Here is a 17,187-nt window from a genome sequence, read left to right as displayed (position 1 = left end):
AATAATGAAAATATACATTAAGCAAAAAATTCATGAAGTTTAACCAGTATGTAAATCGTATGTAAAATAAAAATGTACACATATATGACTGTACATCATGATTATATGAATGGCTGTACTATGTAAACAGGCTATCACTAATCTTTTAAATACACTAATATTGCACAAAAGACATGTTAGGCAAGGCTGTAAACAGGGCGTCCCTGCTGAGGGCCTAAAAAAGTTTGGAGACAAGGGATCATGAAGACAACAAACTTTTCAGGACAAGACTGTATGCACAGTAGACTTAGTGACAAAATAAAACGACTGTAAAAACTTGTATTTATGCATTAGTCTATAGTCTGCGTGTATTTTGTGCAGGGAATGAGTTCGGTGCTTTCTTTTCAGCGCCAGCAGTAAACAGCCTAGCTAAAGTGATTTATTTTACAAATATCCTTAAATCCTGTCGAATCGCATGTTAAGGGAGAGTGAGAATGACCGGGTTAATTAAAGTTGTTGAGCGTAATGCTCTTCAGAGCCATGCAGCAGGGGCGATGGGGGCAGACTTTTGTGCTGATGTCGGAGTGAAGGCTGCAGAGCGTTTTTCGGTGATGCTGCCGCCGCGTCCGTTCCTCAAGTTCGTTTCCAAGGAGGAGAGACGCCTCGCGCCAGGACTCCACCCCCTTCTCCTGAATGCGCGAGCAGCTGCTTTCAAATCCAACTGCTCAATTCCATTCATCCTCGAGAGGGAACAAAAAAGTGGCTATTTATTAGAATACTTGTTTTGTATTGTTCCGCGTCACACAAAAGAGGCTTTATTATGTAAGAAGGAACCCTTTCGCCGGGAGAAACAATAACTTGAAATTGTCTTTAGAGTCTATAATAAATTTCATTTTCTTGTCTCTCTCCTCAGTGTGTAGTGAGTGGTGGGACTGGGAGCTGGGTATGACTGGCCTTGGCACACTAAGTGTAGATTTTAGCAAGGATGGCGGTCTGGCGAGAGGCTTTGGCTGGGTTAGGACAGCGATAGAACCGGTAAGGACGATTTTACATCACTGCAGATGAAGGACAGTGCAACGTAAGTTTATATAGCTTTAAAACCAAGATTTAGATGGATGTGCATTCTCTTCTGGGGAAAATCGTACTTTTGGATATTTTGACAAATTGTAAATTAATGTTCTTGTCTCGAAACGTGATATACTGAGACAATGATGTTCGGTGCCTAAGTACGAACTGCGCCATAAAGCCTGTTAAAAGAAAGCTGTGATCAGTTTCACTGAGCTTGGTCGCATGATGTGCTGTCTACTGTAAATCGGATAAGAGACATTAACGCGATTTTTTTTTCCAACGACGGTCCGGAGATGTAGGCTATCTCAGTCGGTCCAGTGTCGGCAAAGTCGCATTTTATCGGAAGACTTACAAATAATCATCTAAACACTTTAACACGCGTTTGTGTTTACAGCATTAGCTGGAACAATTCTTGATGGAAGTCAGCCAGTTTGGACCGCTAAGCTTTTTTCTTTTCCTTTTTCTTTTTACATTTGCAGCTTTAAAAGACAATCTGCAAGGGCAAACCAGCTCACTGCTCCGTACATTTTTTATTTATTTAAATAACCTTTAAATAAAGTTTAGAAGTTTGAATTCAGTAGGCTGTTTAATTAAATGATTTAAATATCTAAAGGCCTATTAAAATGTGTTATCCAGTGTCTGTTCATATGTATAGCCTAATGCTGATTAAACGTATTTTCCCATTTTTGGTTCCTCTAAAAATAAAAACTTAGGGCGTGTGACTGTTATAGGAAAATAACACTTAGAGTTTTGATCAACAGATTGTCACTATCGTTTAACAGGATATCATTTTCAAGCGCCTATAAGCCAATGTCTTGCCACAGCTCTTGTCAAGTCAAGAAAAGCCACACAAAGGATTTAAACATCAAATTAGGTTAAACAAACAAATTTAGCACGCTTTAATTTTGTAGTGAAACACTTTCCCGTTCATGAACAGTTCACTGAAAGCTCATATAGTCAAAATAAGACCTACTTATATTAATATTATTGTTTTATTAAATTGGATAATTTTAATAATCAATTCCTATTTCGCTTATTAATATTTTGGGATCATGAATTACATAGAGCAGGTTATATTCCCGTCCCCTTGTTCCATCCCCCATCCCCTAAATAATGTTTCGTGAACTGGACGGTCGCAAACACCTGTGACAACTGTTAAACTGTCATTTCATTTTTACCTTTAGGTGTGTTTCGTTCTTTTTCAAATAAGACGGACATCTCTGTTATTTTTGACTAGTCGTTTGCGTTTTGGATAACTGCTGTAACCCCAGCTCTCGCACGTGCGCTAACAGTGCCCTATTGCCCCCAGCGCGCGCAAAACAAAGACTCTGTGAAGAGCGCGACACTGGAGCAAAATGAGAACTGACAAGGTACGTTGTTCCAGGAGAGTCACAATGTGGTTTAGCGCGCTAATCCGAAGGACAATTAAATGTATTAAATAACATAAAATTATTGTTCGTAAATCGGCCTAATCTTCACCATAAAACTAACAGAACATTTTGAATTATCATAACAACATTTTGAATTAAGTTCAAATGTACATTTTAAGGTTAGCCTGTATGACACATTTTTATGGTTTAAATTAAAACAGTCAAATAAGTAGCTACTATACTACCTAGGCTACTAATATAAGTAGTATTATATAATTATTGCTCATATTAGTGCTGGTGAAGTTTGCTTTGGTGTGGGCATATTTGAAACAAAACAAATACTTTGTTAAACTTTTCATATTTATTAATGCGCCATGTTATTTACTTTTAATAAAAAGATTGCATTTCTCAAAATATCAATGGTGTTTTTAAATTAAAATACATAACACAGAAAACAATTATTTTATCAACATAAAATGAGTGGCTAGACACCATGACTGCGTAAATGAAAACCCATAGGCTATCTAGACTGTTGTTACGTGGGCAATTGAAAAGCCCTTATCTTTCGTCAAAACATGTTTTTGATTATTTGATATAGCCTAGTAGTCTATCGTTCTTGTCACATATTCAAAAATATGAAGACGTTCCAACAGAATATATATTCAAGTTATTTCTTATGCAACTTGGAATCAAACCTGATGGCAAAATAATAGTTTTGTCTTGTGTTTCACGAACACGTTTCTGGGTCGGTCATGCGATTGTATCACATGTTAGGCTATACAACTATCCTTGCTCTAGTTAAATAAAAAGTAGTTTGGTTTTCTTACAGACATCACCCTTCATTTTGTCTTTCAATTTCAATAACTTTACAGTTTCATAGTTTCCAATATATGCCACTTTCCAGTCATCTTATTTACGCGCTTCAAAATCTTAGCAGTGCACCACCAGACGGCAGTGTCCTCGATTTAGGAACCTCTACTTAAATTCATGTTGTTTACCTCTTAAAATATTGTGGTTTTCATATTGTTTCACTTCAAGAATAACTAGCCTATTTATAAAGTTCTTAGTGGGAATTGTGTGTGTTGGTTATATTTGGCAAAAAAAGATGTAGCATAATAGAATGCGAAGTGAAATGACGGTCGTTTTATCCTACTGACTTTTTTGACATCCTATTTTAGAACGTGCACTTATGAAAAATTCATTTCGACTGATTTTTTCCTTTAACAGTTTTATACTCAGACATTCAGCATGCAGTGGACTGTATCAACATAGCTGACAAGAAGTTGGCTACCCTTTACACGCAAAGATTTGGCAAGACGTCACGAGGGGAGCATTGGAGCTATTACAGTTATTATAAAGAATTAGATCGTATCTTGTAATGTCATCTAAATGGATAAAATCTACCATTTGTCCTCTTGTTCATTTATTGCAACCATTGAAGAGGCTCAAACTGCTACCTCAGTATTTACTCTACTTTAGAAGGGGCGGTGTTGACCCTCCGTGCACCCCGCCTACTAGTTCTTTCCTCGTTGTTGACGTCACTCGACCGAACTCGATGCAAATCGCTCCTCACTGGAACGCCATTGGCCACTCGCTCATTTTAATCGCTGTCAAAACGCATCATATGGCTGCCGCTTTAACTAACTCTTCAACTCCACTAGAAAAAGTAACTCAAATGCACGTTCAATTAATGTGGATGTGAAACAGCAGTCGGACACGACACTAAACAGGCTACAGGAGCAAAAGAGACCCCGAGACTAACGGCAAACGGTTGGGAATAATCTAAATTCCACATTTCACCGGAGCTCCACGGGCTAGTGAGGCACCCGCTTCAAGCGCGGACTACAGAGCGCCGAAAGTTCATGCTTTTTCTCTGCTAGCTGAGAACTTCTAAGCCACTTGAATGTATAGCATGATGATGGAAACGGACCTTCATTCCCCGGGACCCCAAACCAACACGAATCCGGGACAAACGGGTCCAAACTCGGGGAGCAAAGCCAACCAAGACCGCGTAAAGAGACCCATGAACGCTTTTATGGTCTGGTCCCGAGGCCAGCGGCGAAAAATGGCTCAGGAGAACCCCAAAATGCACAACTCTGAAATTAGCAAAAGACTCGGTGCTGAGTGGAAGGTGATGTCAGAGGCTGAAAAGCGGCCCTTTATTGATGAGGCGAAGCGGTTGCGCGCCATGCACATGAAGGAGCATCCGGATTACAAATACAGACCGAGGCGCAAAACCAAGACCCTGCTTAAAAAGGACAAGTACTCGCTGGCTGGCGGCTTGCTCGGCGGCGCGGGTGGCGGGGTCGGAATGAGTCCTGCAGGGGTCGGCCAGAGGTTGGAGAGTCCTGGGGGTCACGGAGGCTCGGCCGGCGCTGGCTACGCGCACATGAACGGCTGGGCGAACGGCGCTTACTCAGGTCAGGTGGCCGCCGCGGCAGCAGCGGCTGCGATGATGCAGGAGGCGCAGCTCGCCTACAGCCAGCACCCAGGCAGTGGGTCTCACCATCACCACGCTCATCACCATCACCCGCACAACCCTCAGCCCATGCACCGCTACGATATGACTGCTCTCCAGTACAGCCCCATCTCGAACTCCCAGAGCTACATGAGCGCTTCTCCATCCGGCTACGGTGGGATATCATACACGCAGCATCAAAACTCCAGCGTCGCTTCTTCTGCCGCCATCGGTACGCTGAGCTCGCTCGTCAAGTCCGAACCCAATATAAGCCCTCCGGTCACCACACACTCCCGAGGCCCCTGCACCGGAGACTTGAGAGAGATGATTAGCATGTATTTACCAACCGGCGAGTCCGGGGATCCGTCTGTGCAGAGCAGACTGCATGCCTTACCGCAGCACTATCAGAGCACAACTGCCGGAGTAAACGGAACTGTCCCATTGACGCATATTTGAAAGAGCTGATGGAAAGTGATGGGTAACGCGCATTCAGAAACACTCCACCAAAAATATTTACCTCCTTTTTTTTTTTAGATTGTCATTGAACTACTTTTGTACAGAATGTTTTATGATGTTCTTGTAAATTAAAGGTAAATATTGTTTCGATTGCAGTTCGGAGAGAAACTGAGATCTTATCAAATGTATCACTTTCAGTGAAACATTGTTATATTGTTTCGATTGCAGTTCGGAGTTAAGTTCTGTGCAAATTACGTTTTCTGGCCAACGCCAAGAAATATGACGTCTTTAAAAAATGATTGTTGATTATAGCGTGAATTATTTGTTGATGTGTTTTTGAGGTGTTTTTGAGAGCCCAGACCAAGAAATACGAGGTGCGACATTCGTACGAATTCTTACGACCTCACTCGTACGATTTCATACGATTTGCCTGACCCCAGTGACGTGCAGGTTTGACGGGTTTTGGTGTAGGTTTCGTACAATTCATACAATGTGCAACTCGTAAAATACGTACGATTTGTGAAAAACGTATAATTTGTAAGTGTGGTCGTTTTCGTAGAATTAGCCACCCCAGAAAGAATATGTACGAATTGCCGTGAGATCGGGCTGGTTTTCTGCTTATTACATTTACCAAAACGTTTGTACACGTGAATTAATGTACCAGATTTATGTTGTAATATTTCTTGTAAATTGTGAATAAGTTTTAATATTTCAAAAGACTGGCACGTCACTGCTGCTGTACATAATTTATGACATGCATTCCTGCCAGTTCAAATCTTAACCTTGCGTTGATTCATGGTCTAAATAAAATTGGAGAAAAACTTGCTATGCTCTAAATTGGTGTTAGTTTTGTTACCTATTTCATCAGACTTTGCCATTTAATATGTGTTTGATTTACCACACTATCTAGTGGACACTTTCTCTTCGTTGATTGAGGACAAAATATCAGTCGGAAGATATTACTAATGGTTTATTTTGTTTTAAGGTTTAAAAACCTTTAATTTTGTATGTGTATTTAACAAGCTTCAACGTGCTGCTAATGAGATCTTTGAAAGCATCAAAACATGGAAAACGTATTTCAAAACAGGTCACACTTGATCATACGCGTCAGGAACGTGAATAATTTCTTACAATTAATATGTATTAAATAGGGGAGAATTATACAGGCATGTAGACCTTTAATGTTGTTTTTAAATTTACGTTTTAAAAATGTGCTACAAAATGTGTGAAATTTTTTGATGTCACACTTTTGTCATTAGTTCAAACGCTATTTCCTTTGATAATCAGCCGTCTGCTTAGGTAAATTAATAATTTATAAATAATAATTTAAAATACATAAAGAGAGTTTAAAAAACAACGGAATACTATTAGGCTAGTTATTATTGTATTGCAATAAAATAGGGTAACGTACCTGAATATTGTTAAACCCCTGGCAAAATGTCAGTGTTTTGTTACTAAAGATACAAGACTTCAGATCTGTTTATTCATAATTTGAACAGTTTGTTTACTTAAATAAGAATGTAACTCTGTACTCAGCTCATCATTGCGTCTTCCATTGTAGACTTTGATTGCTACCTTAGGTGTATAATTCTGAGTACTTGAAGCATGAAAACAAACTATCATTATATGTGTATCATTGAGGCAAGGGCTTGACAACTTGCTTCACCTTTCGTGCAATGAAACTGGATTAACTGTGTCATTTCGTCTATCACAAAAATATTTACAATTCAGTTCACTGAATTTTTTTTTTTTTTTTTTTTTTACCTCTATAGCAAACCTGATTTTTTTTTTTTTTTTTTTTTTTTTAGCCATAAGAGCCATAATTTGGCTAGTAATGAATTAGTTGTGTATGGCTAGATTTTGTTTGGGAAAAAGTAGGCTAATTCACGCGTTTAAAAACAATGTATCGATTTCTTTTTTTACTCGAGATGTTTCCACAATTTCGTGTTATGAAGAGCCAACTTTAACTCTTTTAAATGTAGATATCATACAATTTACATAATATATGTTTGAGTAGGACCACCGGTTAATCAAAACTACATATTTCTGTAGTACTGCATTAACACCGTCTGTAGTCTCTGATTATATTAAAAGTGGAATCGTGTTCATTTCATGTTATTTACTAGTTCTTTCGTTGTGTGCTAGTTTTTTGTTCTTGATTCCCTACATATGAAGAATTCAATCGTTAAGATCTCTGTGGTTGAACACAATGTGATTTGAAGCAGAGAAAGTTACCGGGATCAGCCAGCAGAGACGCTGACCTCTGGGACAGAGAGTCAAAGGTTATTACAATCACCTGCTGTCTCCCTGGGGCTAGTTTAGCAACAAGTGTCAGAAGTGCAACGCCGCAACACACTATGGCACCAGACGTCCTTTTTCTTTTTGGGATGCGCATGTGAGGCCTTCGAGTCTGCAAGTGCCACTTCACACACTTGAAATAAATATGAAGCAGAACAGGATGAGCAGTGTTATAACTGTAATGTAGCCTAGGGTACATCACAAACCGAACGATCTTGGTGCAGCATGATATTAATTTATTTTTTAACAGACGACTGTACGAGTTGTTTTTCCTTTATAATGTAGATATTATGTTTTTTTCATGATCTTAAATTAAACTCCATAAATCTGAACCCACACTTTCCTTTCCCCTCCACTATTGACACTACATTAGAGGGTCCACTCAGGAGCCATTTGTATGTATCTGCAGATGAAAAACTACACGGATTAGCGCCGAAAATAGAGAGGCGGAGAACCAAGTCACGGCACTTGCCAGGTTAAAGAGAAGCGTTCTGGTAAATTTAACCAAAATAATTTACTACCCCGCCAAAAGAGGGGAAGGCACGCGGGGTGGGATGGGTGAAAAGGATGGGATGGAGTGCGAGGTGGGAGGGGTGGCGGTGGACTCGAACCAATAAATCGTCTCAACGTGCGATACCCTTATCTTGTAGCCACCGATATATTCTGTGCTGGGAAGCCATCAACACTGCTGGCTCGTACGAAAACTCCCGATCTCTTGCACTCGCTGTCCTAAATGGGGATAATTACCATCACTTTATCACGCCTCTGCATATTTTCTCCCTTCTCCAAAAAACCCGGTACGCTGCTATTGGTCGCTGCTCTGTCACAGAAGATTACGGAGACAGATTGCACGGAACGAATGTGCTGAACGAGATTAGGGAGGAATAGAAATAGCAACTGGGCCAATAAATTCCTCGCGAGGGCCTTATCGTGCAATTACACGTTGACATGTTTAACAATCTTGCTGCCTCTTAATCCTGCGCTCTTCCAAGAGGCGAGATGATGCTGCGCCGTAATTTCTGCAGCCTGCGATTCCGGAGCAGTAATTTAAGCATGTATGCAGAACGCCACGAAAAAGCAACTTTGTTCAAACTTTTATTTACCAAAATGTTGCTGTCTTTCAGCGAATTATAAATTATTTGTTCCCCACCGTGTCCAACAGTCTCTTTTAACCGCGGCAAACACAGACCAGGGGCCCGGGTATTGTCGCATGTAAATCAGCCCCATAAGTTTCAGTACGATTTTTGTCTGAATTGCGTCATTATTGCTCGGAAGCGAAAACAGTAGGCTAATTCAGTGGACTAATTTAGTGATGCACCCATGGGATTGCTTTTCACAGATTTTCTCGTGTTGTTGTGCATCACTGAGAATCCAATTACCATTATAAAACGAGCGCTGTTCAGAAAGTCTAGACTGCTTTATCTAAGAAAAAATGCTAGCTGACCGATGCAAGGCTACATATGAATTTTCAAGGCGCTTATGAAGCAAACTGCTTGTTTAATAAACTAGCCTTCCGTACCTTAACTGTCTGTTTTGTCTTTCTCTCTCTCTCCCCCTCTCTCTTTCTCTCGCCCTCGTGTTCGGAAGAGAGGTCTGTGTGAGGATGATTGTGAGAGACTCTGCTGGAATTTGGCAGGCCTGCTGCTTGGAGAGGCGCCCCACGCTGTGACTCCCATTCAGCGGTCCAGCGCGCTGTGAGGTTGGGAAGTTTCACTGAGCCGTGCACTCAATGGCTCCACAAAGCTGATTACAAGCCCCAGCGAATTCCTGAAGGGACCGGGCAGCCACGCAGGTGTGCGGGAAACCGGGGCAACCCTTCAGAGTTATAGTGACAGAGCAAGACAAGCCGGGAGACCACACAAAAAGCAAAGCGTCCCGCGAAGTGGCCAGGGCTTTGGTGGGAAAAGAGCACCTTAAATGTCCTCTCCCTTGTGAGCGAAAAGGGAAGGGAGGAGAAACTTTGCGAAGGCCTATTAAAACGATGCCCAATCTCCTCAGGACAGTGAACTGAAATGCCTTGTTAGCATCGGAAACGAATTTCTGTTTTCATGTTTGCCATATGCATTCTGAATAATCTAGTGTCTAGTGTCTCGCATAAAATGGGGTTGGGGGTTAACGACGATTCATAAAACGTAAAGGCCTGCTCTCCCTCACCGTGCCCTATTCATTTCTCTGGTGCGAAAAATCTACATCAATGAAGCAGACAGCGTATTTAATTAGAGCGGAGTCTAACTATCAATTACTCAGGAAAAACACAGGATCCCCAAGGACCGGTAATCAGCGCGCCAACAGTCGGCCGCGCGCTCATTACGGCAAAGCTACAGGCGGGAATAATAATCAGGGCGCGGCGACGCATCTGCCTACACTATTACCACTGCTTCCTGTTGCCTCTCACAAGTTTAATAACGCCTAGTTTTTGCTCAGTTTAGGTAGCTCACTTGTGGGCGATATGACACTTTTTAATGGTTTTGCTGGCTGAATAAAATTAGGCCCACTGTCATTTCTTTTAGTCTATATAGCCTATGCTTGTGCACTTCACATAAAATTGAATTAAAAGTTTGTAACAATTTTATTTCGCTCATTCCACGTAAATTTGTAACTTCGTGTTCATTACTTGGTGTTCATTTTTGTCATAGCATTTTCAGCTTCCAGCATGCTCTTGCATAGGACTGAATGGAGAGAGTAGTATTGACATTGTGTTAATTTATGTGTTTTCGAGCAATATGAAACAAAGGGGAGGATTGTTCGTGTACATTGGTCTATTGGGATTTAAGAAGAGGTTCTGTCATGTTGAAGTTTTAGCTTTGCGCTGAAGAGGAGCTTGAGTTTAGGTTTAGAACAGGTGCGTTATTATACACTACTTAAAGAGAAATTGCTGTATAAATGTCAGTTCAGTGACCAGTGTTTGTCTTTCTTCCTGTCAACATCACATATAACTACATTTATCGTGTTAACGTGTGTGGTTAACTAGTTAGTAAAAAAAAAAAATTCTTCCTAATTTTAATTAAAACCACTCTCCACAATTAAACTTTTAAAGTAAAATAATGACATCTTAAATATGAAACACTTAGAATGTAGAATGTGCACATATGGAGAGTATGTGTTCTGCCAATATTTCCTCAGGTTGAGTGAGGGCTCAGTCTTACTTTATGCGGCTAATTTAATCCTACGCAGAGTCAACAAGGGCTAATTGAGATCAGCGGGGCGCAAACACCCATTCACAATCAGTTTCTCCCGTGCCCAGGATTGTCCCGTTAAGCCGTTTTGCGTGGGTTTTGGGACTCGGAAGTAACCATGTTGTGGCAATCTATAGATCAAGGCTATGGCTTTGATTCCTGAATTATACAAATGGCAAAGGTCTCTGAGATTTAGGCATGTTTCAGTTCCCATGCTTAGCCTTATAAATATGCTATAAATCTATTCCAGTCTTGGCCTCACCTGTGTCCTGTCACCCCTGCTGTCCTCATGTGATTAGAGGACAAAAGCACTTACCCGGCCCGGCTATGGTAGTCAATCAACCACAACGGACTATGCTAATTGAGGGGAAAGGCGAGAGGAAGACGAACAGTGATCCCAATTGTTCAGCGAATTTCACAGCTCAGCGCAGCTGCAATGCTACTGTTCCCTCCCAATACACTCTTCCTTCACTTCCAACACAACGCTACTGTAAGCCGAAGTCTGTGCGAACAGCAAGGGAATTTGAAATACTCGCGATTTTCCCATAAAATTGACAGTATAAAAAACCATATCGTTTAGGCTACAACTGAAGAGATAAATGAGACTTGCTCTGAAGTTTTTGAGGAGCTGTCCAGGTCCTGAAATGAACGCGACTCAAACACACGTCTGCATACGTTCTCTGTGGGCTATAGCACAAGCGACAAATCTTCAAATAAAACTAAGTTAATAAGTTTATTAGTAGCCTACTTAATAATTATACGTTTTCTCTTTCTTTCTGCCTCGTTATTAATCGATTAGCCTCGCATCTGCATATCTCGTGTGAGGTGTTTGAATTTAAAATTGATGGTCAAAGTTAGTGCTTTAGGTTTTTGGACAAATCCAATAAAGAATATGAATATGTTAGTCCTACCTGTCATAGCGAATGAAGATCTGAACACAAAGTAATAAGCATATCACTTGTTGAATAATAGGTATTTTAGCACAAAGGCAGACTTGAATTCGTTTATGCAGACATAAATATTTTGAGTAGTTATTTGAAAAATCTATTTACTGTGCCTTTTTACAAGCCTAGTTACTTGGTACTGATCAGTCTTTGTTTTTGTTTGCCTTTCTCCCATTTTTCAGTCTGAGATCAAATATGCGCCTAGAAAACAACTTGTGGCAAATATACAAAAAGAATTGACAACTTCAACTGTAAATTACTTTTTCTCACATCTAGTTTGACCCATCTCACAAGGTGCCCTTCCTCTCAGCAGGGGTCAGAAAATAGGCCTGAGAATTGTTTGTGTTTTACCGCTGCTGGAGTCCCACTGTGCTTCTGTATTTTGTGATGGGATAAACTTTGACTGTGTCTGATTGTGTTGCTTTTACATCTGAAAGAGGGAGAGAGAGACAGAAAGAAACAACAATAAAAGAAGTTGATGTTTATGGATTGGTCATTGATTTTGTTGCTCTTGGCTGTATGGGCCCCTTTTTTTAATAAAGACAGGCAAGGATATGGAAGCATGTACAGCAGTGCGTGCTAAAGCTGTTGAAGTGGATGAAGTCCGCGTGGACAGTCAGTGACAGTTGAAGTACCTGCCCTAAGGACTGCATGATGGATTGGGGGCAGCAGGGTTAGGGGTGATAATGACACACCCCACTGAGTGTTATTACTTAAAGACTGTGCTGGGCTGAAATGACATTGTAAAGGGATGGGGCTTTTTGCCACGTTTTCACTGCACTGGGTGCTCTAGCTCAGCAACTTACATCCCGCTTCTGTGTCCTCTTTTGTCTGCTGTATAACTGCTTCTTTGCTGCTGCTGCTGCTGCCCCCCCCGTCTATTTCCCCGTCCCTTCTTCTCTCACACTTGCCTATTCTTTCTAGTGTCTGCTTACATGCATTACAGAGACTCACTTTTATGCATGCATAGGTTCCTGGCAGAATACACTGAAATTTGGTGCATAATTTTTTTTGTTCTTCTTCTAACACTGAAAAGCTTATGTGTGTCTGTAGCTTCAGTGCACCTTACTACTGAACACATGGCCTGTCTGGCTTAGATCAAGACTGGGGCTCTACAGGGAGCTTTAATGAGATCCCCCGCAGCACAACTCGGGCACATGTACTCAAGTTATCGTAAACTAAACACATAGATATCTTTTCTACTCAAAGCATTTACAAAAATACATTTATTTTTGTTTTGCAGCATATTGCGCTCAATGTTAGGGGAAAAAATGGGTATCAATACATGGTGTCCTTCTATATGAATGGACAAACATACTATAAACATATAGATTGTATTGTTTTTAATGCGTTTGCGGTTAGTTTGTGGTCTGCAGCGACAAGCCCCTGGTGTGAGTAAGGTTGCACTCATATTGGGAATAATAAGCAGCTTTCCCTCTAATTGTTTCAGTACTTACATATAGATGGACTACCTGTGTTCATATACAAAGGTTTTTTTTTAGCCCTATTGGTTTCTTTCCTCAAAAACTTAAAAACGCATTTAGATTGAGTTCAACCTTCAGGTCATTCAGATTGACTAGCCACCTTTCAATGTGTGAGTGTGTGTGTTTATTGAATTGAACACATCACACACACACACACACACGCACCCACACACACACACACACACACACACACACACACACACACACACACACACACACACACACACACACACACACACACACACACACGTGTATGTGTGTGTGTGTGTGTTTATATTTGGTAAGGGTGTAACAATATGGTCATGCCAAGATATGATCCTCTCATTATACTTTCACCAATGCCAGAATAGAGTTATGTTTTTTAATGTTATTACTTCTAAGACGTGATAAGCAGTTAATAAAAAGTACTGTCCATTAAAATGCTACATTTGCTATTACATCAGATTGAACTTGAAAAACTTGGACTTGGTCCTTCTCTATTCAAAGGGCAATGGTGACACAGAAATATTCATAATTCTGCTTAGCTAAAAATACAGAATTAGACACATATGCTTACACTCTTTACCTGACAACATAGTTTTAAATATTGTATTTTATGAAAATGTATTTCGTATTTAGTTTATTATCAATAATTAATAAACATGGGAGCTCAAAAGTTTGACTTTCTGGTTTTACATATTTACATAAAGTCCATTAACATATTTGATGCTAAATTAAATGTCTATATAGGTTTGTGTGTTTGTATACAATATTTATAATTTGAATGATAATATAAAACATTACATTTCTGTCCCAAGATCTCATGCAATTAAAAATAAGTCAGAACAGGATTTATATCTGGAGTGGTCATATTATATAAGCATTAACACAGGATAATTTGGATTTGAGTCATCTGGTTGTAATAAATAGAATAAATTGTAATAAACTGTGGATTCACACTGTTTTCTGACCGAGTATCTCCCGTGGACTTTCCAGTGGACGACTTTTATCTTTCCCTGCATGCACTCTTTTTTTTAATTACTTACTAGTTATAATAAAAAAAGTAATTAATCTTCAGAACATTCAGCCAGTACTCTCTTCACACTACACAAACATGCATTGAGGCCAGACTCCCAGCGAAAGTGTGAGCTGCATAGTATGAGCTATTACTGCGGTGATTCATGCACATGCTGGTCTCTGTTTCAGTCAGCTCCTTGTGAGTATGTGTATTACTCTGGCCCTGCACCTCTAATGTGTTTGCTGAAAAAAAGAGTAATGCAGTTTCTGTGAAGAGTAACCTTAAACACAATGATGTCTTTATGCCTGATGGACTTAATACGCTGAGCAGCGGAGCTGTTTTAAATGGCTGTGGTTCCTCTGTTTCTAATGTGGCAGTATTTCTCTGCAGGGCTGACGAAAAGCTGTTATTTCTCTCTTGAGGCACAGAGCCAATACCTGAGACCTCTGCCAAAAAAAGCCAATCCTTTTACACCGTTAGGCGAGAAATCTCTTAGTGTACACAATACACAGATGCAAACAAAAATCCATAGGCAATATGTCTCTCTCAATCAAAAACACGGGCAAACTCACTCTCACACACAGTTTGGTGATTATTTTAAGTAGAGGAGATTAGGTTAATGAGGGGTCAGGGGGTGACCATAAGAAACAACGACTCGGTTTCCTCTGGATGTCACTGATAGCTCTTACTCCAGCTGACCTTTGACACCCCTTACAGTGAGTGATCAACAGACTTAGCTATTTAGATGGACTAGATTACAATATCATTGTGATGGACACAGGATCCTTTTTACAAGGGTCACTGAAATATAGCTTTCAATGATAACCAAAATCGCAGCTAAAGAGGATCCATTTGTAACAATGACCTTACATACTGACACATTTGATGCCCTTTGAAACTGCATTCAGGTTGAATCAAAACACGTTTCTCACCTTTTGATCTAATTACACTGAAGTTCAAAAGCTTATTTTTAGGTGTATTTTTATGTTTGTGAAAAATTCTCACCAAAGCTGCATTTGGATCAAAAACACAGTAAAACAGTACTATTGAGTGCAGCCACGATGTCTAAATCTGGAAGACTAAAGGCATCTTTACACAGGCATGTTAAGGTTGCTCTGTGCCTGCTCAAAATTCAGTGTAAAAATGCAATGCCACATAAAATCCAGACTAAATTATGCCTGCCATGACTTACCTCAGCCCCTAGTATCAGAGTTGTAATTGCTTTACAAATGTTTTTATACAACATCTGAGCAGCATTAAACAGTAAGTGTAAAGACACCTAAATGCCGCTTCACAAGTGCTTCTGTGCCACCTTTGCAGTGTAAATTTGTTGAAATTCACCAGTGGTTCCCTTGAGATTTCCCTCATGGGGTTTTTTAGTTCATGAGTAAAATTAAGTCTGTGGTTAAAATATGACATTACTTTGAGATTTTGCTCTAAAACATAAACTGCACACACTCACACCCCTAATGTTTTTATGTAGTTACTTATTAGAAACATAAGGTTTTTGCTGAATCATAACTGCTTCAAAATTAATGTTTTTGGCATGAGTGTGTGTAATTCATGTTGTAGATCAAAACATCAAGTATCGTCTAGTTATGTTTACCACAGGCTTTATTTGACTCATGAATGAAAAAGCCCCATTATACCAGTAGAGATATCTAGAGTGGTGAATTTGTCTTGAGTTTTGATGTCATGGCTGCAGCACTCAGTTTTTTTCTATGTAACTATATTTTAAAATATAATTTATTGCTGTGAATTTTCAGCATCATTACTCCAGTCTTCAGTGTCACATGATCCCTTAGAAATCATTCAGCTGATTTGGTGCTCAAGAAACATTATTATCAATGTGGAAAACAGCTGAGCTGCTTAAAAATAAATGAGAATTTCATTCAGCAAGGATGCATTAAATTGATCAAAAGTGACAGTAAAGACATTAATAATGTTACAAAAGATTTCTATTACAAATAAATGCAGTTTCTTAAACAATCTTTTCATTAAAGATTCCTGGAAAAAATATGGGTTTCACAAAAATATTAAAGAAAACAAACTCTCTACCAACACAGAAGAATGGAAAAGTTTCCTTTCCTACATGAAAAGGCAGACCTGAATTTCGCACCTCACTTTTTCCCCCCTTACAGGCATAGATGAAGTCATAGAATATTTTATCCGTCTCTTTTTCCCACACCTCTTTCTCGCTCCCTGAAGTTAAATGATTAAAGCCGAATCAAGTGTTATATGCCACAGTTAAAACCTTTAACAGACCAGTTCATGAGATAACCTTGAGCATATGGTTAGATTTATGTTACTTTAGAATATCTCTCAATACCGTACAGCTCCATAACAGGACATAAATGCCAAAGCACATGAAAATAAACCTCAGTTTGCCAGACAACCTGCTATGAAAATCAATCAGTTCATACATTAACATAATTAACTGCATACACGTTATATGACTTTTCACGTCTTGCTACTCTGACCCACCGTTCTAAAGGTGACTCCTCAAATATAGGACGTCTGCAAGCGTGAATGTGACCGCGCTGTGATCGTGTCATGTCCGTACAAGTTTTTCGAAGTCTTCTGGCTCCTGAGCGAGTTGAAAAGAGTAGATCAATTTCTAATAAACTTCTTCAATAGGCCAATTTTGCCATTCACTGGCTGCTTTGAAAGGCTCCAGTTAGCATTTAGAGAAAAAGATGGAGAGTGAAGGATGATTACAGAGGAGTACAGTATGCCACTGAAGGTCATCACTCAAGGATAATGAGCGCTGTATTGAAACTACACCTGTTCCCACCGTCTCTTTTTCCAACCCAGTCTACATGAGTGAGAGTTCACTAAATCATATTGATCTCAAAACAACACGACTGATTGATGGTTGCATTTCAGGGTACGAAAAAGTCCCATGTCCTTTCAAAGCAAAGAAAAAATTATCATGGATGTAGAAAAATGAGAAATTT

The 17,187-nt window shown here is 39.7% G+C and overlaps 1 protein-coding gene across 7 annotated transcripts in view; it reads left to right on the top strand.

Moving 5' to 3' along the window:
* The first annotated feature begins 249 nt into the window (after positions 1-249).
* Positions 250-17,187, top strand: part of LOC109057932 (transcription factor Sox-1a) — a 28,270-nt gene continuing 11,332 nt past the window's right edge. For 2 of the 7 annotated variants that reach the window (XR_006155625.1, XR_006155624.1), the window contains exons 1-2: positions 250-801; positions 893-1,014. Coding sequence is in view for 3 of the 7 variants with exons in the window: in XM_042731334.1 (XP_042587268.1) it covers positions 4,321-5,331 (1,011 nt within the window). In the remaining 4 variants the exon portion in view is untranslated. Of the gene's footprint in view, positions 1,058-3,644; positions 5,536-9,216; positions 12,235-17,187 lie in introns of those variants that run through there. The other 5 variants (XR_006155623.1, XR_006155622.1, XM_042731334.1 and 2 more) reach the window with 5 other exon arrangements.

Source organism: Cyprinus carpio, chromosome B9 (genome assembly GCF_018340385.1).
Source record: "Cyprinus carpio isolate SPL01 chromosome B9, ASM1834038v1, whole genome shotgun sequence".
NCBI classification, from domain to species: domain Eukaryota; kingdom Metazoa; phylum Chordata; class Actinopteri; order Cypriniformes; family Cyprinidae; genus Cyprinus; species Cyprinus carpio.
This window is presented reverse-complemented; position numbering and strand designations above follow the sequence as displayed.